We start from the raw sequence: 23,706 nt of genomic DNA, 5'->3' as shown, positions 1-23,706 counted from the left end.
TGGCGGCGCGTTCATTTGACTATGAACAACTTAAAGAGCTAGTTTTTGTCGTTAAAGCACAAGATGGAGGCTCTCCTCCTCTCAGCAGTAACGTGACTGTGAAACTGATCATCCAGGATCAGAACGATAATCCCCCTCAGGTTCTGTACCCAGTCCAGACTGGTGGCTCCATGGTGGCTGAAATGGTTCCTCGTTCAGCAGATGTGGGCTACCTGGTGACTAAAGTGGTGGCTGTGGATGTGGACTCTGGACAGAATGCCTGGCTCTCCTATAAACTACAGAAAGCCACAGACAGAGCGCTGTTTGAAGTGGGCTTACAGAATGGAGAAATAAGAACTATCCGTCAGGTGACTGATAAAGATGCTGTGAAACAAAGACTGACTGTCATAGTGGAGGACAACGGGCAGCCCTCTCGTTCAGCTACAGTCATTGTTAACGTGGCGGTGGCGGACAGCTTCCCTGAAGTGTTGTCGGAGTTCAGTGAATTTCCACACGATAAGGAATACAATGACAACCTGACTTTTTACTTAGTGTTGGCTTTGGCTGTGGTTTCCTTCCTCTTCATCACGTGTTTAGTGGTTATTATATCAGTGAAGATCTACAGATGGAGACAGTCTCGCATCCTGTATCACTCCAGCCTCCCTGTGATTCCATATTATCCACCTCGTTATTCAGACACTTTGGGAACAGGAACTCTGCCACACGTGTACAATTACGAGGTGTGCAGGACGACTGACTCCAGAAAGAGTGACATTAAGTTCGACCGAGGTGGAAGTCAAAACGTGTTGATAATGGATCCCAGTTCTACAGGAACGATGCAGCGGATACAGAGTGAGAGGAACATATTGGATGAACCTGACTCTCCTTTAGAGGTGAGATTTATAATGTCATGTTATTCATAACTTTACTTTGTATTTCACTTCTACTTCCTGTCAATGTAATAACACAAATGCAGTAATAACCTATTTCAGCACCTTGGAGAGAAACATCCTTTGCTCAACCATTAGTTTGGAATAGAAACCTCTCCAAATGTTTATCGGTCTTTGATTAGTGGTACTTGGTTTGCAGGTGTTTTAAGTTATTGATGTTTAAATTATTTTTGATTTTTTTTTTCTCGTTTTATCAACGCTTTTATTCAACTCTTCTATTTAGCGTTTCTCTTTTCAATGTGTTTTGGTCTTTTCTCCTTTCTTATTTGAATTATATTGCAGTAGATACATATATTTTCCTACCACTGAACTGAACTGGCAAATTGTTCAACGGGTATCAAAACTTATATCTTAGATTATTTTACATGTAATAATATATTTCAAAACGAAATGGATTTATTGCATTTAGATGCCACTGTTTACGTCTCATAGGTCGCATCATTTTATATTTGATGATTTACATTAATAAATTTTCATTGCTTTTATTCTGATTCAACGAAATTTAATCAGTCATTTTAAAGCAATTTTAAAGCTCTCTTTGTGTTTCCTGACTCTGAACTCTGAGCGACGCTGTTGTTCAATAAACATATCCCCTCATATATGACCGCGCATTTCACTACCGTACTCTCGTTGCGTGTAGGAGAAAGGGGAGGACTAGATTTCTCTGTAAATTCAGGCGACGGTACAAGAACAGAAACCTAAAAGAAACTCGTTTCCCTGTTGTACTTTTGGATATTTTAAGTGTGTGGATAGCAGCCTAAGAAACATTTTTGTTTCCTTCCTCGCTATGTCGCTTGGAATCAAACAGTACCCAGAATCGGTAAAATGGCGTTTTTGCTGCGGACAAATATTGCTGCATCTTATGTTCTTTTGTTACATCTGCCATTTTGTTACTGGACATATGAGATATTCGATCCCAGAAGAGATGAAAAAAGGCTCACTGATCGGTAATGTCGCACAGGACCTCGGTTTGGATCTGAAAAGGCTCCGTTCTGGTCGGGCCCGCATTGTCAGCGGAGAGAGCATCCAGTACGTGGAGCTGAAGCCAGACAAAGGGATTTTAGCAGTAAAGGAGAGAATCGACCGAGAGCAGCTTTGTGGTGACACAACACCGTGTAGTTTCACGTTTGAGATGATTTTAGAGAATCCGATGGAGCTGCATCAGATTACGGTCGAGATTACCGATATAAATGATAACTCTCCGACGTTCAAAAGAGATAGCATGCAGTTTTGAAATAAGCGAAACTGCTTCTGTGGGTGCGCGTTTTCCATTAGCAACTGCAGAAGACCTGGATGTCGGTGTGAATGGAATGAAAGAATATATCTTGAATGATAATGATAATTTTGTCCTGAAGCAACATTCAAATGCAGAGGGAAAGAAATACGCGGAGATGGTGCTTCAGAAGCCTTTAGACAGAGAGACAATCCCCAGCCTCTCTCTAAAGCTGATCGCTGTGGACGGTGGAACCCCTCAGAGATCTGGTACCGTAAATATTGATGTTGTTGTTCTTGATGCTAACGATAACGCACCTGTATTTAATCAGACTTTATATAAAGCTACAGTGACAGAAAATGCCCTAAAAAGCACTTACGTTACGACTGTCAATGCTAGTGACGCCGATGTTGGATCAAATAGTGTCGTGACATATTATTTTTCAGACCTTTCTAACTCTCTTGGAGATTTATTTAAGATTGATGAGAAAAGTGGCGTCGTTTTAACTACGGGGTTTATTGATTTTGAAAAAGATAAGAAGTTTGAGCTTCAGATACACGCAAAGGATCAAGGAGGTACTTACAGATACAAGCAAGGTGATAATTGAAGTAGTTGATGTAAATGATAATGCTCCCGCCATAAGCGTGATGTCATTTACCAGTCCTGTATCAGAGGATTCTCCTCCTGGAACAACAATTGGCATAATAATGTGAAAGACCTGGATTCAGGTGATAACGGACAGGTGAGCTGTAGGATTGAAGGGACAGCTCCTTTTAAGATCAAGTCTAATCTAAGAAACTATTACACCTTGACAACAGATTCAGTCTTAGACCGTGAAATGGTTTCAGAATATAATATCACTGTTGTCGCAACGGACAGTGGAGCACCACCTCTTTCTGCTCAAAGAATATTTAATATTAAAGTGTCTGATGTGAATGATAACGCTCCGGTATTTCCAAAAAGAGTTTATACTGCATTTATTACAGAGAATAACTCCCCAGGTGTTTCTGTCCTCACTCTGAAAGCCAATGATCCCGATGAGAATCAGAATGCTCGCATTTCTTATATTTTAGAAGGCAAAAATATTGCAGGATCGTCAGTTTCTGAATATGTTTCTGTGAATGCAGAGACTGGAGTCGTACTGGCTGTGCGTTCATTTGATTATGAACAACTTAAAGAGCTAGTTTTTGTCGTTAAAGCACAAGATGGAGGCTCTCCTCCTCTCAGCAGCAATGTAACTGTGAAACTGATCATCCAGGACCAGAACGATAATCCACCTCAGGTTCTGTATCCAGTCCAGACTGGTGGCTCCATGGTGGCTGAAATGGTTCCTCGTTCAGCAGATGTGGGCTACCTGGTGACTAAAGTGGTGGCTGTGGATGTGGACTCTGGACAGAATGCCTGGCTCTCCTATAAACTACAGAAAGCCACAGACAGAGCGCTGTTTGAAGTGGGCTTACAGAATGGAGAAATAAGAACTATCCGTCAGGTGACTGATAAAGATGCTGTGAAACAAAGACTGACTGTCATAGTGGAGGACAACGGGCAGCCCTCTCGTTCAGCTACAGTCATTGTTAACTGTGGCGGTGGCGGACAGCTTCCCTGAAGTGTTGTCGGAGTTCAGTGAATTTCCACACGATAAGGAATACAATGACAACCTGACTTTTTACTTAGTGTTGGCTCTGGCTGTGGTTTCCTTCCTCTTCATCACGTGTTTAGTGGTTATTATATCAGTAAAGATCTACAGATGGAGACAGTCTCGCATCCTGTATCACTCCAGCCTCCCTGTGATTCCATATTATCCACCTCGTTACTCAGACACTATGGGAACAGGAACTCTGCCACACGTATACAATTACGAGGCGTGCAGGACGACTGACTCCAGAAAGAGTGACATTAAGTTCGGCCCAACTAGCAGTCAGAACGTTTTGCTAATGGACCCTACTTCTATTGGGACGATGCAGCGGATGAAGAATGAGAAGAGCATTCTGGATGAACCCGAGTCTCCTCTAGAGGTTAGTGACTTTAGCTAGTTCTGTCCTTAGTTTTTCTTCATCAACCCTTCCTGCCAAAATGACATCCATGTATTTACACTCAACCAATTTTAAGATTTCTATTTTGTCCATCACAACAGTGACATTTCTACAGACTGCTTCATTTTGTATAACACATTGAGATCCTTTTGATGCAATTTTGATTCAGACACATACATGATGGAGGCCTCTGCATATATCACTGATGTATATAAGTAGAAAAGGTCATATGGAATCTTGTGTAATTGTTATTGTGCAAATTTGAAGGTTTGATTGCATTCCATTAACTCTGATGCTCCGTTCTGTTTCTTTTTTGTTTTTTAACTCAACCAGTTCATAGCTTTCGTGGAGAAGATGCATTTTCAAATTTTGTTTATGTTCATCTCATGATTCATTGTGTCAACGGCTTCTTTTCATACCTAGAAAGACTGCTCCAACTACTTTGTTATCATCTAAAGATCTTTTAGTGATGTTGGTAGGGTAGGAAGTAACCAACCCTGCTGACTCTCCTTAGCAAATAAAAAAAGCTTTTTTTTGGCTCAAGGAGTCTACATTTGTTAGTGTTCAGAGAGGAACACTGTCTGGTGTAATGTTACTTTTAGCAGCCTTTGATATTAATTTTATCTGAATATCTGAAGAGATTATGTAAGAATATTACAGCAGGTATTGTGGTGATGTACTTTAAAGTCAAGTCCTTTTCCATATTCTTATGTGATTGCAAAATTGCATAATCCCACTCCTTCTGATCCCAGTGTGCTAAATATCAGGGTCGGAGCTGAAACAAATGTTTTGTAATCATTTTATTTGTCAATTTCCTGATAATTAAGGTCAAATTGTGGTTTAATAGTCCCATCACAAGATGACAGGTTTTTGTTACGCTCATAGGGTTTATGAGTGAAAATTAAAATGATGAGCTCACTCTGTTCTTGCATTTATCTTGTGGGAGTTTTGGGCACTTGATGTAAAATATATTTGAATGCAGTTGTTTTTAATTTATTTAGCAATTCAGGTTATGCTAAAATTGCCAACATTAGTGATTTTGTTGTATTTAAGAAATTCATCTATCTTGATAAAAATGACTCATTAAAACATGGAACAACAAAAGAAAAGTTCGTCTTTGGCAAAAAAATAAAAAATAAAAATACTTCAGTCAAATAATCCAATTCATTTGTGTGTGAATTAATTTTAGAGTACTTGAGGATGCCTCTGATATAAATGAGAACTCTCATTATTTTCTTGATTGTATTGTCTAAGGCAGGCATGACGTGGAACATTAATTCAACAATATAATGAAGAGTTTTAATTTTTGTGGAGTTCCACTGACATATCAATGATCCAGAAAGAATGAAAACTTAAGTGAGTTTTTTTTGTGCATTTGTTTATTTAAAAAGTGGAACTTTTTATCCTAAGTTAAACTTAAAGGATACATGTTTACCAGGATCATTTTCAGTTAATCAAAAGCTCTTTTGAAGGTGATTGTCTTTGTCTTTATTAATAATAAAGAAGTAATAGGCCATGTTAACCTTTAAGAATGTCTACTTTAATCCGCATGGTGCTCATTGTGGACTCTAAGTGACGCTGTTGGTCAATGCATGTCTTCTAAAATGTTACATCACATTCTCCCCCCTTGTTACTGTGGCCAATGAGAGGAGAGCCTACAGTTTCCCTCATCTGTGCGGACAATCACAGCATTAAAGACACTTCAACGAAGAAATAGGAAAGGATATTAAAAAGCTACAACTCTTTTTTTTATTATTTTTTTCATTTTCACACAAAAAACGCTGTTTTATCGTTTTACAACATTCTTTATTATTTTTGCTTGTTTCGGCTTTTGCCATGGCTTGTGGAAAACGGCATAGGGGCTGGGTGAAATGGCGTGATGGATTCGGACAGAAATTATTTCATTTTTTTCTCCTGTGTCACCTCAGCCCTGTTGTTACCGGACATATCAGATATTCGATCCCAGAGGAAATGAAGAAAGGCTCACTGATCGGTAATGTAGCACAAGACCTCGGTTTGGATCTGAAAAGACTGCGTTCCGGTCATGCCCGTATCGTGAGTGGAGAAAGCATCCAGTACACCGAGCTGAACGCGGACAAAGGGATATTAGCAGTAAAGGAGAGAATCGACCGAGAGCAGCTTTGTGGCGACACGACACCGTGCAGTTTCAGTTTTGAGATGATTTTAGAGAATCCTATGGAGCTGCATCAGATTACGGTAGAGATTACAGATATAAATGATCATTCGCCCATATTTGAAACCGATCAAATCAATTTTGACATTAGCGAGTCGGCTACAACTGGAGCGCGTTTTTCATTAACTCGTTCAGAAGACCCCGATGTGGGTGTGAACGGTTTGAGAGAATATTTACTGAGTGAAAATGATCACTTTGTTCTCAAGCAACATTCAAATGCAGACGGAAAGAAATACGCAGAGATGGTGCTTCAGAAGCCTTTAGACAGAGAAGCAAACCCGAATCTGTCGCTGAAACTGATCGCTGTGGACGGAGGAACACCTCAGAGATCTGGCACCGTAAATATTAATAGTCGCTGTTCTTGATGCTAACGATAATGCGCCTGTTTTCAATCAGTCAGTGTATAAAGCTGTGGTGACGGAAATGTCTCCTAAAGACACTTACGTCACCACTGTTAATGCTAGCGACGCAGATTTCGGGTCCAACAGTATCATCACGTACCATTTTTCAGATCACAAAAGTGGTCTAAATAATTTATTTCGGATGGATGAAATTACTGGAATGATTTACATAAATGGTGACATTGATTATGAAAAAGAAAAAAAGTTCGAACTAAGAATTGATGCAAAAGATCAGGGCGGATTGACAGATTCCAGTAAAGTGATTATTGAAGTGATTGATGTAAATGATAACGCCCCTGTCCTAAGCGTGATGTCATTCACTAATACCGTGTCAGAGGATTCTCCTCCTGGAACAACTATTGGTATAATTAATGTAAAAGACCTGGATTCCGGTGATAATGGACAGGTGAGCTGTAGAATTGACGGGAATGCGCCTTTTAAAATGAAATCAAATCTAAGAAAATATTACACTCTAATAACAGATTCTGTATTAGACCGAGAAACAGTTTCAGAATATAACGTCAGTGTTATTGCTACAGATGGTGGGATACCTCCTCTCTCAGCCCAAATTACGTTTAATTTAAAAGTTTCTGATGTGAATGACCACGCTCCAGTTTTTTCACAAACAGTTTACAGAGCCTTTATAAAAGAGAATAACTCCCCGGGTTTGCCTTTTATTACGCTGAAAGCCAAAGATCCTGATGAGAACCAAAATTCTCGTATATCCTATATTTTAGAGGACACGAATATTGGCGGTTCTCCAGTATCTAGATATGTTTCCGTAAATGTCAGAAACTGGAGTCGTACAGGCAATTGGCACATTTGATTATGAACAGATTAAAGAGATCGTTTTTGTTGTCAAAGCGCAGGATGGAGGCTCTCCTCCACTCAGCAGCAACGCGACTGTGACATTATTTATCCAGGACCAGAACGATAATCCCCCTCAGGTTCTGTATCCAGTCCAGACTGGTGGCTCCATGGTGGCTGAAATGGTTCCTCGTTCAGCAGATGTGGGCTACCTGGTGACTAAAGTGGTGGCTGTGGATGTGGACTCTGGACAGAATGCCTGGCTCTCCTATAAACTACAGAAAGCCACAGACAGAGCGCTGTTTGAAGTGGGCTTACAGAATGGAGAAATAAGAACTATCCGTCAGGTGACTGATAAAGATGCTGTGAAACAAAGACTGACTGTCATAGTGGAGGACAACGGGCAGCCCTCTCGTTCAGCTACAGTCAGTTGTTAACGTGGCGGTGGCGGACAGCTTCCCTGAAGTGTTGTTGGAGTTCAGTGAATTTCCACACGATAAGGAATACAATGACAATCTGACTTTCTACTTAGTGTTGGCTCTGGCTGTGGTTTCCTTCCTCTTCATCACGTGTTTAGTGGTTATTATATCAGTGAAGATCTACAGATGGAGACAGTCTCGCATCCTGTATCACTCCAGCCTCCCTGTGATTCCATATTATCCACCTCGTTACTCTAGACACTATGGGAACAGGAACTCTGCCACACGTGTACAATTACGAGGTGTGCAGAACAACTGACTCTAGAAAGAGTGACATTAAGTTCGGAAGAGCTGCTAGTCAAAACATACTGATGATGGATCCCAGTTCTACCGGGACTATGCAGAGGATACAGAGTGAGAAGAGCATCCTGGATGAACCCGACTCTCCTCTAGAGGTGAGCAGCTGAGGATTACTACATACTAATGAGCGTTTATGTTATCTCGATGAATAAATGTTGCATGTAGTTAATTGCATATGAGTGAAATGCACATGTTTTCAGCACCACAGTAAGGACAGCTCCTCTTTCACTCAGTGATGTTTTCTGAGTGTGCAGTACCGGTTTTTAAATACCTTATAGGTAAAGCTATAAGTTATTTATATGCAATGTTGTACATTGTGTAATAATAATAATAATAATAATAATAATAATAATAATAATAATAATAATAATATCACCGTCACTAATCCTCGTCATGATCCTCCTCAGTATCGTAAACTTCATCTTCATTTTTTTTTCTTTTATTCCATTTTTTTATCGCTCATCCTAAGTCAAGTTATTAGTGTTCATATTTTGTCTGCAGGTGACGCTGTTTAACAAGATAAAATACAACAGTTTCGTGTGTCTTCCTCTGTTGTGGGTGTTGTTGTGTGAGATCCTGCCAGGGCTGATGACTGCAAGCGCTGCAGTCGTCAGGAAATGGAAATTTATGGGGAAATAATACACCAACTCCTTGTTTTTTCTTGTTTGCTAAGAAAATAGATTTAATGTGAAGGAGCGGATACTGGAAAAGGCTTGAAAAATCTTTCTTTGACGATTTTTTTCCCCCTTCTTCTGTTCTCAGAGTTAATCTTACAATAATGGCGTTTCAGCAGCCCTCTCGGAAATGGCGTTTTCTTTTCTGCTTTCAGTGGATACAAGCTGTTTTGCTGTTTTGTTCATCCCATACGGTTTCTGGACACATCCGCTACTCTATTCCAGAGGAGATGAAGAAGGACTCTCTTATCGGTCATATAGCGCAGGATTTAGGTTTGGACCTGAAAAGACTCCGTGCTGGTCGGGCCCGCATCGTGACCGGAGAGAGCGTCCAGTACACCGAGCTGAAGGCAGACAAAGGGACTCTCGTAGTGAGTGAAAGGATAGACCGAGAGCAGCTTTGCGGAGAGGCAGCCTCGTGCAGTTTCAGCTTTGAAGTGATTTTAGAAAACCCGATGGAGCTGCATCCTGTAACAATTGAAGTGCTGGATGTGAATGATCATAGCCCCGTGTTTAAGAAAGCACACATTATGTTAGAGATCAGTGAGTCCGCTAATCTCGGAGCGCGGTTTGTGTTGGACAAGCGCGGAGGATCCTGACGTTGGCGTTAATGGCTTGCAAAATTATATTTTAACCCCGAACGAAAATTTCGTTTTAAAGCAGCATGTCAGTCCGGAGGGGAGTAAATATGCAGAGATGGTTCTGCAGAAGCAACTTGACCGAGAAGCGGCACCGCATTTATCTTTAAGACTTATGGCACTCGACGGTGGCAATCCACAAAGATCTGGTACGGTGAATATAGATATAAAGGTTTTAGATGTAAATGATAATGCGCCCGTTTTTAACCAGTCCGTGTATAAGACAACTGTCACGGAAAATGCGGCAGCTGGCACTTCATATTGTTACTGTTAATGCTACAGACGCAGACAGCGGAACGAATGGTCACATCACATATTCCGTTTCAAACGCAAAGAGCAACATCGCTGAATTGTTGTCCATTGATCCGCATTCTGGGGTGTTATCTGTCGCGGGAGACATAGATTTCGAAAAGGATCAAAAGTATGAAATTCGAATTGATGCAAAGGATCAAGGCGGCCTCACCGATTCCAGTAAAGTGATTATTGAAGTTGTCGATGTAAATGATAACGCTCCTGTCATAAACGTGATGTCCTTTACTAGTCCCGTGTCAGAGGATTCTCCTCCTGGGACAACTGTTGGTATCATTAATGTAAAAGATCTGGATTCGGGTGATAATGGACAAGTGAGCTGCAAGATTGAAGGGAATGCTCCTTTTAGGATAAAGTCTAATTTAAGAAATTACTATACTTTGACAACAGATTCTGTATTAGACCGTGAAAGTGTTTTAGAATATAATATCACCGTCATTGCCTCTGACAGCGGAAAACCCCCGCTTTCAGCTAAAAGAATCTTTAATTTAAAAGTGTCTGATGTAAACGATAACGCGCCAGTTTTTTCACAAACTGCTTACAACGCTTTTATAGGAGAGAATAATTCTCCCCGGTGTCTCGGTTCTTGCACTGTCAGCTAAAGACCCGGATGAGAATCAAAACGCTCGTATATCCTACACTTTGGATCACATAACGTTTGCTGGGTCACCAATAACTGAATATGTTTCTGTAAATGTAGAAAGTGGAGTCATACAGGCGGTACGCTCATTTGATTACGAACAAATTAAAGAGTTAGTTTTTATTGTGAAAGCACAAGATGGAGGCTCTCCTCCTCTGAGCAGCAACGTGACTGTGAAAATCCTGATCCAGGACCAGAACGATAATCCACCTCAGGTTCTGTACCCAGTCCAGACTGGTGGCTCCATGGTGGCTGAAATGGTGCCTCGTTCAGCAGATGTGGGCTACCTGGTGACTAAAGTGGTGGCTGTGGATGTGGACTCTGGACAGAATGCCTGGCTCTCCTATAAACTACAGAAAGCCACAGACAGAGCTCTGTTTGAAGTGGGCTTACAGAATGGAGAAATAAGAACTATCCGTCAAGTGACTGATAAAGATGCTGTGAAACAAAGACTGACTGTCATAGTGGAGGACAACGGGCAGCCCTCTCGTTCAGCTACAGTCATTGTTAACGTGGCGGTGGCGGACAGCTTCCCTGAAGTGTTGTCGGAGTTCAGTGAATTTCCACACGATAAGGAATACAATGACAACCTGACTTTCTACTTAGTATTGGCTCTGGCTGTGGTTTCCTTCCTCTTCATCACGTGTTTAGTGGTGATTATATCAGTGAAGATCTACAGATGGAGACAGTCTCGCATCCTGTATCACTCCAGCCTCCCTGTGATTCCATATTATCCACCTCGTTACTCAGACACTTTGGGAACAGGAACTCTGCCACACGTGTATAATTACGAGGTGTGCAGAACGACTGACTCCAGAAAAAGTGACATGCAACCAAGGAATCAAAGCTTAGTGAGTGTCGATGGACTTGAAACGGATACACCGCAAGTGGAAGAGCATCTTACAAAGCATAGCTTGCAGACGCTGACTTTGGTGAGTGTTAAACCTTTTAACACCATTTATTTATAGGAATTTCCCAATTTACACGAATATCGGCTTTTATCTTATGTCGCTCTCCATGGTGCTGCAGGAATCAGTTGGTAATTTTAGGAAAAAAAAATCCCTGAACTACTTTTTTTTTTATTGTAGATTTATTTTAGGTCATTCACATTAAATTCAGTTTTTTCTAAATTAGCACTAAATCAGGTGTTAGTATTACTACAAAATGCTTGGGCTTCTATATTTTTTTTTTATCTACCACAACATTTCACGTTTCCTAGTGTAACAGAGTAAAAGTTGAACTCGCACCGAAGTAAAACAAAATTACATTTTCTCAAGGATTATTCCTGAAATAGGCTTTTTTTTAAATCACTTTTTCACTTTATACGTTATATATTAAAAATGAAACATAAGAAAATAAAAACTAAGAAATCAAGTTGTGTTATTTAGAGGAGAACCTTGTATCTAAAGGAAACTGTTGAGTGTACTGTTGCATGAACTAATAAATAAATAAATAAATGCACAGCAGCTTGGACTGTATCTCCACACTATTACTGGTCTAAATTCTGTATTATTTCCTCGTATAACGGTGGCATCTTTATCATTGTTGTTGTTATTACTATTATCTAGTTGCAATTATTCATTAATTTATACTGTGCATTTATTTAATTTAAGGATTTTCGTTAATATGTAACACTCTAGCAATTTATTATGTCTCTACGGTCCCTCTTGTAATCATAAAGCTTTCTTATTTTCTTAATACGGTGAACAAATCTTCCTTCTACTCAGTATAAATTATTACACTCACTGGACTCTGAGTGCCGCTGTTGATACATCACTGAAGTCCCTGTGCAAATCAAGATTGCAGCAGTCCACCTCCTTTCCCTGACATTCAGTGTTTCACAAGTCGACGCACAGACCTCCAGATTGTCATCGTCTAATCTCTACTGAATGCTCCTTCCTGAAAACATCGCCCGTTTTAAATTTCTGGATTTTCTTTACACCGTTTAACCCGGAAGGGATTGCTGCTTGTGCGCATTTGGATTCGTGATGTTTTGTGCGTGGATACCCGCTGCCAGAGACCGAATGCAAGCGCTGGTTGCTCTCCTTTGTCTTTTAAAGATGAGCTCGGTAACGGCCCAGGCTCGGTATTCTGTACCGGAGGAACAATCAGAGGGCTCTTTTGTTGGAAACATTGCCAGGGATTTGGGCTTGGATTTGCAGAGGCTTGTGGGAGGTAATGCTCGTATTATTACAAAAGACAGCCAGCAGTACGTGGATTTAAACCGAGAGAAAGGCATTCTTGTCATTAAAGAGCGAATTGACCGAGAAGAGCTGTGCGGAAAGACGACGCCCTGTAGCTTCAGCTTCGAGGTAATTTTAGAAAACCCTATTCAGCTTTACCGGGTTACAGTTGAGGTGGTAGATGTCAATGATAACAGTCCGTCCTTTCAAAAGAAAGAAATAAACCTAAAAATCGTTGAAAGTGTTGCGCCCGGGACTCGTTTCTCTCTGGTGAGCGCAGATGACCCGGATGTTGGCATAAACGACATTCAAAGATATGTTTTGAAACCTTTAGACCATTTTAAATTGGAAGTGCAGAACCAACCCGATGGAGGCACGTTCATTGAAATTGTTTTACAAAACGCTCTGGATCGAGAGAAGGAAGACACGCACACGCTGGTGCTGACAGCCTCTGATGGGGGCGAACCACGCAGATCAGGAACAGTCAGCATCCATATCACTGTGCTAGATGCTAATGACAATGCTCCAGTGTGCCGTCAGTCAGTGTATAAAGCCGAGGTGAGGGAGAACTCTCCTGAAGGAACAGTGGTCACAACAGTGGAGGCAGATGACGCAGATAAAGGAGTTTACGGCGAGGTGACGTTCTCCATCCCTCATGTCGGAAAAGAGGCGAAGCAGCTCTTCGATGTAAATGTTGCAACAGGTGAGATTAAGGTTTTAGGTAAGGTGGACTTTGAAAAGTCTAAAACATTTCAACTAAACGTCCAGGCGAGTGACCACGGGGGATACTCAGATACGTGTAAGGTTATCATTCAAGTAATTGATGAAAATGACAACGCACCTACAATACAGCTCATGTCATTTTCAAATTTAATTTCAGAGGACTCTCCTCCAGGCACAACTATAGCTGTAGTTAATGTGGATGATGAAGACTCTGAAAGAAATGGTCTTGTCAGGTGTTCCATTAACTCTGACATACCTTTTAAAATTGAGTCCTCTCTGACGGGATATTACACTATAGTGACCGAAAGTACCTTAGACAGAGAAACTAACCCAGAGTATAATATCACCATGACTGTGTCTGACCAGGGTTTTCCACCTCTTTCTAGTACCAAAAACATGAACGTAAAAGTTTCTGATGTGAATGACAACCCACCTCAGTTTAGTCAATCAGAATACACAATGAGCATACCAGAAAACAACTCCCCTGGATGCTCCGTGTTTACAGTCAGCGCTACTGATGCAGATTGGGGTCAAAATGCGAGGTTGTCTTACTTTTTAGAGGATAGACAGATAAATGGGATAACGGTTACAAATTTAGTATCAGGTGAATTCAGATAGTGGTGTCATACATGCTGTGAAATCATTTGATTATGAGCAGATAAAGTATTTTGAGTTTAACATAAGTGCTCGGGATGCTGGATCCCCTCCTCTGAGCTCAGTTGCTACACTTAAAATAGTAGTTCAGGACAAGAATGATAATCCACCCCAGGTTCTGTACCCAGTCCAGACTGGTGGCTCCATGGTGGCTGAAATGGTTCCTCGTTCAGCAGATGTGGGCTACCTAGTGACTAAAGTGGTGGCTGTGGATGTGGACTCTGGACAGAATGCCTGGCTCTCCTATAAACTACAGAAAGCCACAGACAGAGCGCTGTTTGAAGTGGGCTTACAGAATGGAGAAATAAGAACTATCCTGTCAGGTGACTGATAAAGATGCTGTGAAACAAAGACTGACTGTCATAGTGGAGGACAACGGGCAGCCCTCTCGTTCAGCTACAGTCGTTGTTAACGTGGCGGTGGCGGACAGCTTCCCTGAAGTGTTGTCGGAGTTCAGTGAATTTCCACACGATAAGGAATACAATGACAACCTGACTTTTTACTTAGTGTTGGCTCTGGCTGTGGTTTCCTTCCTCTTCATCACGTGTTTAGTGGTTATTATATCAGTGAAGATCTACAGATGGAGACAGTCTCGCATCCTGTATCACTCCAGCCTCCCTGTGATTCCATATTATCCACCTCGTTACTCAGACACTATGGGAACAGGAACTCTGCCACATGTGTACAATTACGAGGTGTGCAGAACAACTGACTCCAGAAAGAGTGACTGTAAATTCGGAAGAGCTGGTAGTCAGAACGTGTTGATAATGGATCCCAGTACTACAGACACTCTGCAGAGGATGCAGAGCGAGAAGAGCATCCTGGATGATCCTGACTCTCCTCTGGAGGTTAGTTATCCTCATCAACTGATTGTTTGTTTTTGAGCATTTTATTGTTCAAAAGCAATAAAATGCTTTTTTTTTTCATTTCTTGCAAGTGCCAGTGAAGTTTATTTATGTAAATCAGATATATTTAATTCATGTTAAGTTCATTTGAAAGTGTTTTTGATGTATGTATTTGCTTCCATGAAATTTCAGATTAATAATGTAACAATATTCATTGATACTCTCTTCCACTTTTTAATTTTCTGTTCATTTTCTACATCCAAATTAACACTTCAAAAATTCAAACATTGGAGATTTTTTTTTTTTTTTTTTTTGGCAAAACGGATTTTGTGCATACCTGGTTTGTTTAGAATATGAATTCAAATCTTTTTTTCCAGGTTAAGGTGACATTGTCTGTTTTTTCCCTCTTCTTACTCCTTCTTTAGATACTGGAAAGCAAAAATCTTTACTACTGTATCGCACAGGGCTGCAAACGTTGAATAGTACTAATGCGCAGATTAATGCTTCTTCTTTTTTTTACCTTTTTCCATTTTATTTTTATATTGACACACTTACTATTTTCATATTAGACTGTGGGGGCCGCTGTAAGTCTTCGCAGCAAATATAAAGCTTATGAAAAGGAGCTACACCTCCGAAGCCTGACTTAGTGTTCCGCGGAGGGCAGGACGTTCGCTTTTTATTTTCATCAGCAGTTTCTACACTGAAGCGTGCGGTGTATCCCGACTGGATCATATAGGAAAATAAATCAGAGGCTAAACTGTGTGACAATTCAGACTTTGGACGAGATTCCCTCGTATTTGGACGTATTCTTTCGGGAATATGCATTTTTTCAGCACGGAACACGCAGTTAAATGGCAAGTACAGGCCTTCCTCCTTGTTTTTTTCATCGAATCCACCGTTTGCCAGATCCGCTACTCCGTCCCGGAGGAAATGAGAAAGGGCTCATATGTGGGAAATGTAGCTGAGGACTTGGGTGTCGACGCTCAAAGATTAAAATTAGGTGGTGCCCGAATTGTTAGCGGTGATAGCAGCGAGTTCATTAAGCTTGATGTAGACAAAGGGAATCTAGTCGTGGGGAACAGGATAGACAGAGAGCAGCTCTGTGGGCAGACGTCGCCCTGTAGCCTGAATTTTGAAATGATTCTGACAAATCCGATGCAGCTGCATAGCGTTGTGGTCGAAGTGCTAGACATTAACGACAATGCGCCCACATTTCATGAAAAGGAAATGCATGTAGAAGTCCTTGAATCAGCTCTTCCAGGAACAGAAATATTACAAGTCAGCGCAACAGATCGAGATGTCGGCATCAACGCTTTACACGGTTATGCATTACAGCCGACGACTCATTTCAACATTAAAGTTCTCTCCAGCCCGAATGGCCACAAATATGCGCAGCTGTATCTCTCTGATGCTCTAGATCGAGAAAAGGATGGAAAACTACTTTTAACACTCTCTGCTGTTGATGGGGGCGAACCGCAGCGATCAGGAAGCCTAAAAATACACGTTACTGTTCTAGACACAAATGACAATGCTCCCGTTTTTATGCAACATAATTTTAAGGCTTCTGTAAAAGAAAATGTTCCAGAAGGATCTTTAGTATTGAGCTTGAGCGCAACAGACGCAGATGAAGGGAAGAACGGACACGTCACTTATCATTTTAATCACATGTCCAATAAGATTGCCGAGATCTTCCATCTGGATGAAAACAGCGGTGATTTAACTGTTAAGGGAAAGATTGACTATGAAGAAAATAAATTGTACGAAATTGGGGTTCAAGCGAAGGATCAAGGCGGACAAAGCACATCCACGAACGTAATAATTGAGGTGATAGATGTGAATGACAATGCGCCTTTAATAACGCTTACCTCGTTTTCTAATACGATCCCTGAAAACTCTCCTAGTGGAACCACTGTTGCTATAATAAACGTTAAAGATTTAGATTCAGGCAAAAATGGAAAGGTTGACTGCTCCGTTAATGGCAATATCCCGTTCGCAATACAGTCATCGCTTAAGAACTATTACACTCTTGTCACAAACGGTGTTCTGGACAGAGAGCATAAACCGGAATATAACATCACATTTATGGCTGTGGATGAAGGAACTCTGCCGCTTTCTACGAACAAGACTATAACGCTTAGAATATCAGACATAAATGATAACGCCCCTCTATTTGAAAAGGGTTTTTATGAAGCTAGTATCGTGGAAAATAACTCCCCGGGTTTGTCAGTGTTTTCTTTAAAAGCTCATGACTCTGATTCAGGACAGAATGCCAGAGTGTCTTATCTTCTTATTGATACTGATTTACATGGTAGCCCCTTATCCACCTACGTATCAGTGAACGCAGATACCGGTGTTATACAAGCAGTTCGATCATTTGACTACGAGCAAATTAAAAAAATAAACATTCACCTAAAAGGTCAGGATGGAGGTTCGCCACCATTAAGCAGCAACACAACAGTTATATTAAATATTCTCGATCAGAACGATAATCCTCCTCAAATTCTGTACCCAGTTCAGACTGGTGGCTCCATGGTGGCTGAAATGGTTCCTCGTTCAGCAGATGTGGGCTACCTAGTGACTAAAGTGGTGGCTGTGGATGTGGACTCTGGACAGAATGCCTGGCTCTCCTATAAACTACAGAAAGCCACAGACAGAGCGCTGTTTGAAGTGGGCTTACAGAATGGAGAAATAAGAACTATCCGTCAGGTGACTGATAAAGATGCTGTGAAACAAAGACTGACTGTCATAGTGGAGGACAACGGGCAGCCCTCTCGTTCAGCTACAGTCATTGTTAACGTGGCGGTGGCGGACAGCTTCCCTGAAGTGTTGTCGGAGTTCAGTGAATTTCCACATGATAAGGAATACAATGATAACTTGACTTTTTACTTAGTGTTGGCTCTGGCTGTGGTTTCCTTCCTCTTCATCACGTGTTTGGTGGTTATTATATCAGTGAAGATCTACAGATGGAGACAGTCTCGCATCCTGTATCACTCCAGCCTCCCTGTGATTCCATATTATCCACCTCGTTACTCAGATACTATGGGAACAGGAACTCTGCCACATTTGTACAATTATGAGGTGTGCAGAACGACTGACTCCAGAAAGAGTGACATTAAATTTGGTGGAGCTGGTAGTCAGAACGTGTTGATAATGGATCCAAGTTCTACAGGGACGATGCAACGGATTCTGTGTGAGAAGAGCATCCTGGATGAACCCGACTCCCCTTTAGAGGTTAGTTGTTCTCCCTCTTTGTTCTTATATACAGTAGACTAATGAGTAGAAAAACTACATTTGTCGCTGTGAGTTTCAATTTCAGAACCAGAGACAGCGATTAGTATTGCTTTTGGTGGCGAATGTGAAAGCTTTTTTCCTCAAAAGCAACTTGCTGTCAAGTTACCTGCCACAAGTCTGTCTGTCTGTATGTGTGCATATTTATTGCAAAATGGCTTCGTTTTTGGAGAAAATAAGTGTGTGATTTGTTTCGTGTGGGTGAGGCAGATGGATGAGCTCTCCTAGGACATCATTCCTGAAAAAAAATAATGCGCTTATTACACTCTTTTACTTTCTAAGATGATGTATTTTTTTATATTAACATTTATAATCGTCCTGTTCAACTCAATGTCTTTTTTCGTATTGTTTATTAATAAATATGTGTTTTCCAAAATCTTGGCCTGTATTTTTCGTTTACTTTAATAAGTCAACAATTTATATATATATATATATATATATATATATATTTTTTTTTTTTTTTCGGTGTCATCTGACAGATTGTTGTCTTCGGATATTGTAGAAGCACTGGACATATTTTTACATGTGCTTTTGGCTAGATATAGTGTGAAGCTTGTTCTTTATGTGAACATATTTCACTGATATGATGAAATTGCAGCGCTTATGTGGCTTTTGCTTTACTTTAAAGTCATGTATCCAATACACCTTTATTTCAGCTTTTGGTTAAAAGTTTCTTCCGATATAATTTTCTTTACGCTGTTCAGACTCTAAGGGACGCTGTTGGCCAGGAAAACATTTTGCAACTGAGGAAGAGGAGAGAAAGGAGACAGAGAAAAGCCTCCTCATACTGAATAAGCTTATACGGAGCGATACGTTAGACAAGAAGTGATCGTTTTTGTCCGACCTAGATGCAGAGGATTTTGATTTTTGTTCAGCTTGCTCATACCTGACTAACTTAAGTGGATCTAAATTCGGTATTGTCATATTTCCTGATGGAGACCCACCAGCATCGATGTGGAAAATGGCTTCTGCGGCTCATGACGCCTCTGTGGCAACTGTTCCTTGTTCTCTTGATGGCTTTCTCCGTTGACGGCCAAATCCGTTATTCGATTCCAGAGGAAATGAAGAAAGGTTCCCTTATCGGTAATGTTGCACAAGACCTTGGTTTGGATTTGAGTAGGCTGCGTTCTGGCCGTGCCCGTATCGTGAGCGGAGAGAGCAATCAGTACACCGAGCTGAAGGCGGACAAAGGGATTTTAGTCGTGAATGAGAAAATCGACAGAGAGCAGCTCTGTGGAGAGGTAACGCCGTGCAGTTTCAGCTTTGAAGTTATTTTGGAAAATCCAATTGAACTGCATAGAGTCACTGTGGAAATACTAGACGTGAATGATCATGCGCCGACCTTCAAAAATAAAGCGATCAATTTAGAAATTAGCGAATCTGCGACGATAGGATCCCACTTTGACTTAGAAAGCGCCTATGACCCTGATGCGGGTATTTATAGCTTGCAAAATTACGTCCTTTCACCGAATGATCATTTTGCTTTGAAGCAGCATTCTAACGCAGATGGAGTCAAATTTCCTGTCATGATTTTACAGAAGTCATTAGACCGAGAGCTGAACGCACACGTCTCTTTAAAGCTGATAGCTGTAGATGGAGGAACTCCGCAGCGCTCCGGAACAGTAAATATTGAGATCAATGTTCTAGATGTTAACGACAATCCTCCTAAATTTAGTCAGTTAGTGTACAAAGCTGTTGTGGTGGAAAACGCCCCCATAGGCACATACATAACAACGGTAAATGCCTCAGATGCAGACAGCGGTTCTGATGGCTTAGTTACATATTCGTTTTCCAATGTAAAAAGAAATTTTGCTTTTAAAATTGACAGCTTGTCTGGCAGAATAACTGTGGTTGATAGTATTGATTATGAGAAAGACAAGAAATATGAATTAAGAGTAATCGCAAAAGACCAGGGAAGTCTCACTGACGCGACAAAAGTTACAATCGACGTTTTGGACGCTAATGATAATTCACCAGTAATTAGCATAATGTCCTTCTCAAACACAGTTTCAGAGGACGCACCTCCAGGTACGACTGTGGGTGTTTTTAATGTAAAAGATGCTGATTCTGACAGAAACGGGCAAATAAAATGCTCTATTGAATCCAACTTTCCATTTAAGATACAGTCCTCCCTCACGGATTATTATAATTTACTATTAGATGCGTCACTTGATCGAGAAACGACTCCTGAATATAATATAACAATTACCGCAATGGATCATGGATCTCCATCGCTTTCTTCGTCTGCAGTTTTGTATTTGAAAGTCTCTGATGTAAACGACAATCCGCCCATTTTTGAAAATCCTAATTATTCGGCAGTAATAATTGAAAATAACAACCCGGGGGTTTCAGTGTTCAGTATGAGTGCAAGAGATTCAGATTGGAATCAAAACGCAAAAATATCATACTTTCTGGAGGACACTGTGGTTAGTGGTAGTCCAGTTTCTTCTTATGTGTCAATAAATTCCGAAAGCGGAGTAATACAAGCAGTACGCTCATTTGATTATGAACAAATAAAACAGCTTGTGTTTACAGTAAGAGCGCAGGATGGAGGCTCTCCTCCACTCAGCAGCAACGTCACTGTGAAAATCCTGATCCAGGACCAGAATGATAATCCACCTCAGGTTTTGTACCCAGTCCAGACTGGTGGCTCCATGGTGGCTGAAATGGTTCCTCGTTCAGCAGATGTGGGCTACCTGGTGACTAAAGTGGTGGCTGTGGATGTGGACTCTGGACAGAATGCCTGGCTCTCCTATAAACTACAGAAAGCCACAGACAGAGCGCTGTTTGAAGTGGGCTTACAGAATGGAGAAATAAGAACTATCCGTCAGGTGACTGATAAAGATGCTGTGAAACAAAGACTGACTGTCATAGTGGAGGACAACGGGCAGCCCTCTCGTTCAGCTACAGTCATTGTTAACGTGGCGGTGGCGGACAGCTTCCCTGAAGGTGTTGTCGGAGTTCAGTGAATTTCCACACGATAAGGAATACAATGACAACCTGACTTTTTACTTAGTGTTGGCTCTGGCTGTGGTTTCCTTCCTCTTCATCACGTGTTTAGTGGTTATTATATCAGTGAAGATCTACAGATGGAGACAGTCTCGCATCCTGTATCACTCCAGCCTCCCTGTGATTCCATATTATCCACCTCGTTACTCAGACACTTTGGGAACAGGAACTCTGCCACATGTGTACAATTACGAGGTGTGCAGGACGACTGACTCCAGAAGGAGTGACATTAAGTACGACCGAGGTGGAAGTCAGAACGTGTTGATAATGGATCCCAGTTCTACTGGAACGATTACAGCGGATACAAAGTGAGAAGAACATCCTGGATGAACCCGACTCTCCTGTGGAGGTTAGTTATTAAGAGTCAACAGTGTAATGATATATTACCACTTCAGATCATCTGGATATTTTATTTGTATTGTATATCTTTAAATGAGAGAATCAAATACTCTACCCTAGTACTTCAGTTATTGTTTTCTAACTTTTGTCTGGGAGGTTTTACATTTATTTTAATTAAATCTGCCTGGTCGCATCTGCATTGCATAGACAGCTTTCTTAAAGTATGTTGCCATATTTTTTTTTATTGCACAATAGAATTGCAAACAAATGCCTACTTTTAAATTGCTTTTCAGAAACGCAATTTGATTTTAAAGTCAGCACCATGGATAGCTCCTAATGTCGTTTCAAGTGCCGTATTTCAGAGCTCTATCTTTAATTTTCTGTTTTTCTGATATCTAATTTTAATAACGTGCAATCATCAACCTTGTCCTTATGATGGATATAAATATTCTCATTTACATCATCTTATTTTTGTCATAATTTATTATTGCTAATGTATCAGGCTGTGTCTGAGAGGGTTGTACATAATTTTATCAATAAAATGATCAGTTTGCATTGTTTGCATGGCATATTAGCAACTCGGACCCACACCTGTCTTTATAATATTTGTAAATATCCATTTTGAAGGATTTACCTAATTTGTGGGATTAGATTTCGAACACATTTTAATGCACCGATTAATCTGGAACTTGCCCTGAAGCTCATTTTGTAAATGATAATTCAATATATGAGAGACATGTTTGGTTTAATTTGTGAGTAATTCAATTCAGTTTGTAGTGCGATTTCGCCACAAAGTACAATAATATAAAAACAATTTCATAACGTTCACTTCAAACTTTCTTTTCCTTTTAAATAAATAAAATAGCAACAACATTGCATGTCATCTGTCATAATCCGTTCCTTTTCTTCGCCATGACCATTTAGAGCTTTTTTTTAAATTTCTGATACGTAATATGGTTTCTCTTTTTTTTACATTGACTCATTGTTTTTGAAATAGACTCATTTTGACATCAAGAATCAATTTTATTTCCATCTTTGTAATATTCTGCAGTTCAGCTTGATGAACTCCTAGGGCCGCTGTTGGCTAGTCTGTGTTTGCAAAGAGATGCAATATTCAGTAACTCCCTTCTCATTTCAGAGAGAGAGAGAGAGAGAGAACGGTAGATAGAGAACAAACAGCTCAGGAGGTTGACGCAACTTATCGGTTTTGGATTATTTTCGCCTCGCTGGATGATTCTCTTTCTGGATTTGCAGCTCACAGTGTAATTGCTGATTAAAATAGAACAAGTGACCGAATTTTTGTTATTTACATCTTAACGGAAATATAATTAGAATCGGCATTTGAGGAGACTGGATTGACAGGATGGCGACGATCAGAACAATGGGACTACTAGGTCTGATTTTCATCACGCTCCCGTGTTTCATTTTAGTGAGTGGACAGGTCAGCTACTCTATTCCTGAGGAGATGCCCGTGGGATCTTTCGTCGGAGATATTGCGCAAGATTTAGGCTTGGATGTGAAAAGACTGAAATCGGGAAAGGCCCGCATTTATACAGGAGACAGTGCCGAGTACATCGTGCTGGAAAAAGAAAAGGGAGTCCTCCTCATTAAAAACAGGGTCGACAGAGAAGCTATCTGCGCAGAGACGGCGCCGTGCGCTCTAAATTTCCAGGTTATTTTAGAAAATCCCATGGAATTTTACAGCATCACCGTGGAAATTACCGACGTTAATGACAACGCACCGATGTTTAAAAGAGGTGAAATGAAATTTAAAATTTCTGAGTCGGACTGTTACAGGAACAGCTTTTGTTCTAGAGCAAGCGATTGATCTGGATGTAGGTAAGAACGATCTGCAGAGTTATTTGTTATATCCTACAGATAACTTTATGTTGAAACTGCAAAATCAAGTAGACGGAGGCAAGATAGTGGAAATGATATTAGACAAGCCACTAGATCGTGAAAAAAAAGATCGTCTCTCCCTTGTATTGACGGCAGTAGACGGCGGTGAGCCGCAGCTTTCCGGGTCAGTTCAAATACATGTAAATGTC

At 40.7% G+C, this 23,706-nt stretch overlaps 4 protein-coding genes and 1 pseudogene across 5 annotated transcripts in view; all 5 read left to right on the top strand.

Moving 5' to 3' along the window:
* The window catches only part of LOC116714991 (protocadherin gamma-A12-like), a 188,203-nt gene that overhangs the window by 43,969 nt on the left and 120,528 nt on the right, over positions 1 to 23,706 (top strand). The window lies entirely within an intron of this gene.
* LOC116715026 (protocadherin gamma-C3-like) lies at positions 886 to 2,920 on the top strand (annotated as a pseudogene).
* LOC116715004 (protocadherin gamma-A11-like) lies at positions 4,164 to 8,438 on the top strand. The gene is given in 4 exon segments (XM_032555820.1): positions 4,164 to 6,719; positions 6,721 to 7,557; positions 7,559 to 8,008; positions 8,010 to 8,438. Coding segments are annotated over 4 exon segments (2,301 nt in total). The 5' UTR covers positions 4,164 to 6,011; the 3' UTR covers positions 8,316 to 8,438.
* On the top strand, positions 8,471 to 9,735 carry LOC116715035 (protocadherin gamma-B5-like). The gene has a single exon (XM_032555845.1). It carries the CDS (start codon positions 9,135 to 9,137, stop codon positions 9,627 to 9,629), a length of 495 nt encoding a protein of 164 aa, XP_032411736.1. The 5' UTR covers positions 8,471 to 9,134; the 3' UTR covers positions 9,630 to 9,735.
* Positions 18,866 to 23,706, top strand: part of LOC116714994 (protocadherin gamma-A5-like) — a 125,364-nt gene continuing 120,523 nt past the window's right edge. Inside the window, 2 exon segments of the mRNA XM_032555811.1 lie at positions 18,866 to 21,258; positions 21,260 to 21,668. Of these exon segments, the coding sequence (XP_032411702.1) occupies positions 19,243 to 21,258; positions 21,260 to 21,631 (2,388 nt within the window). The 5' untranslated portion in view covers positions 18,866 to 19,242 and the 3' untranslated portion in view covers positions 21,632 to 21,668.

Source organism: Xiphophorus hellerii, chromosome 23 (genome assembly GCF_003331165.1).
Source record: "Xiphophorus hellerii strain 12219 chromosome 23, Xiphophorus_hellerii-4.1, whole genome shotgun sequence".
NCBI classification, from domain to species: domain Eukaryota; kingdom Metazoa; phylum Chordata; class Actinopteri; order Cyprinodontiformes; family Poeciliidae; genus Xiphophorus; species Xiphophorus hellerii.
Note: the sequence above shows the minus strand (reverse complement) of the source record. Positions and strands in the feature narration are given on the sequence as shown.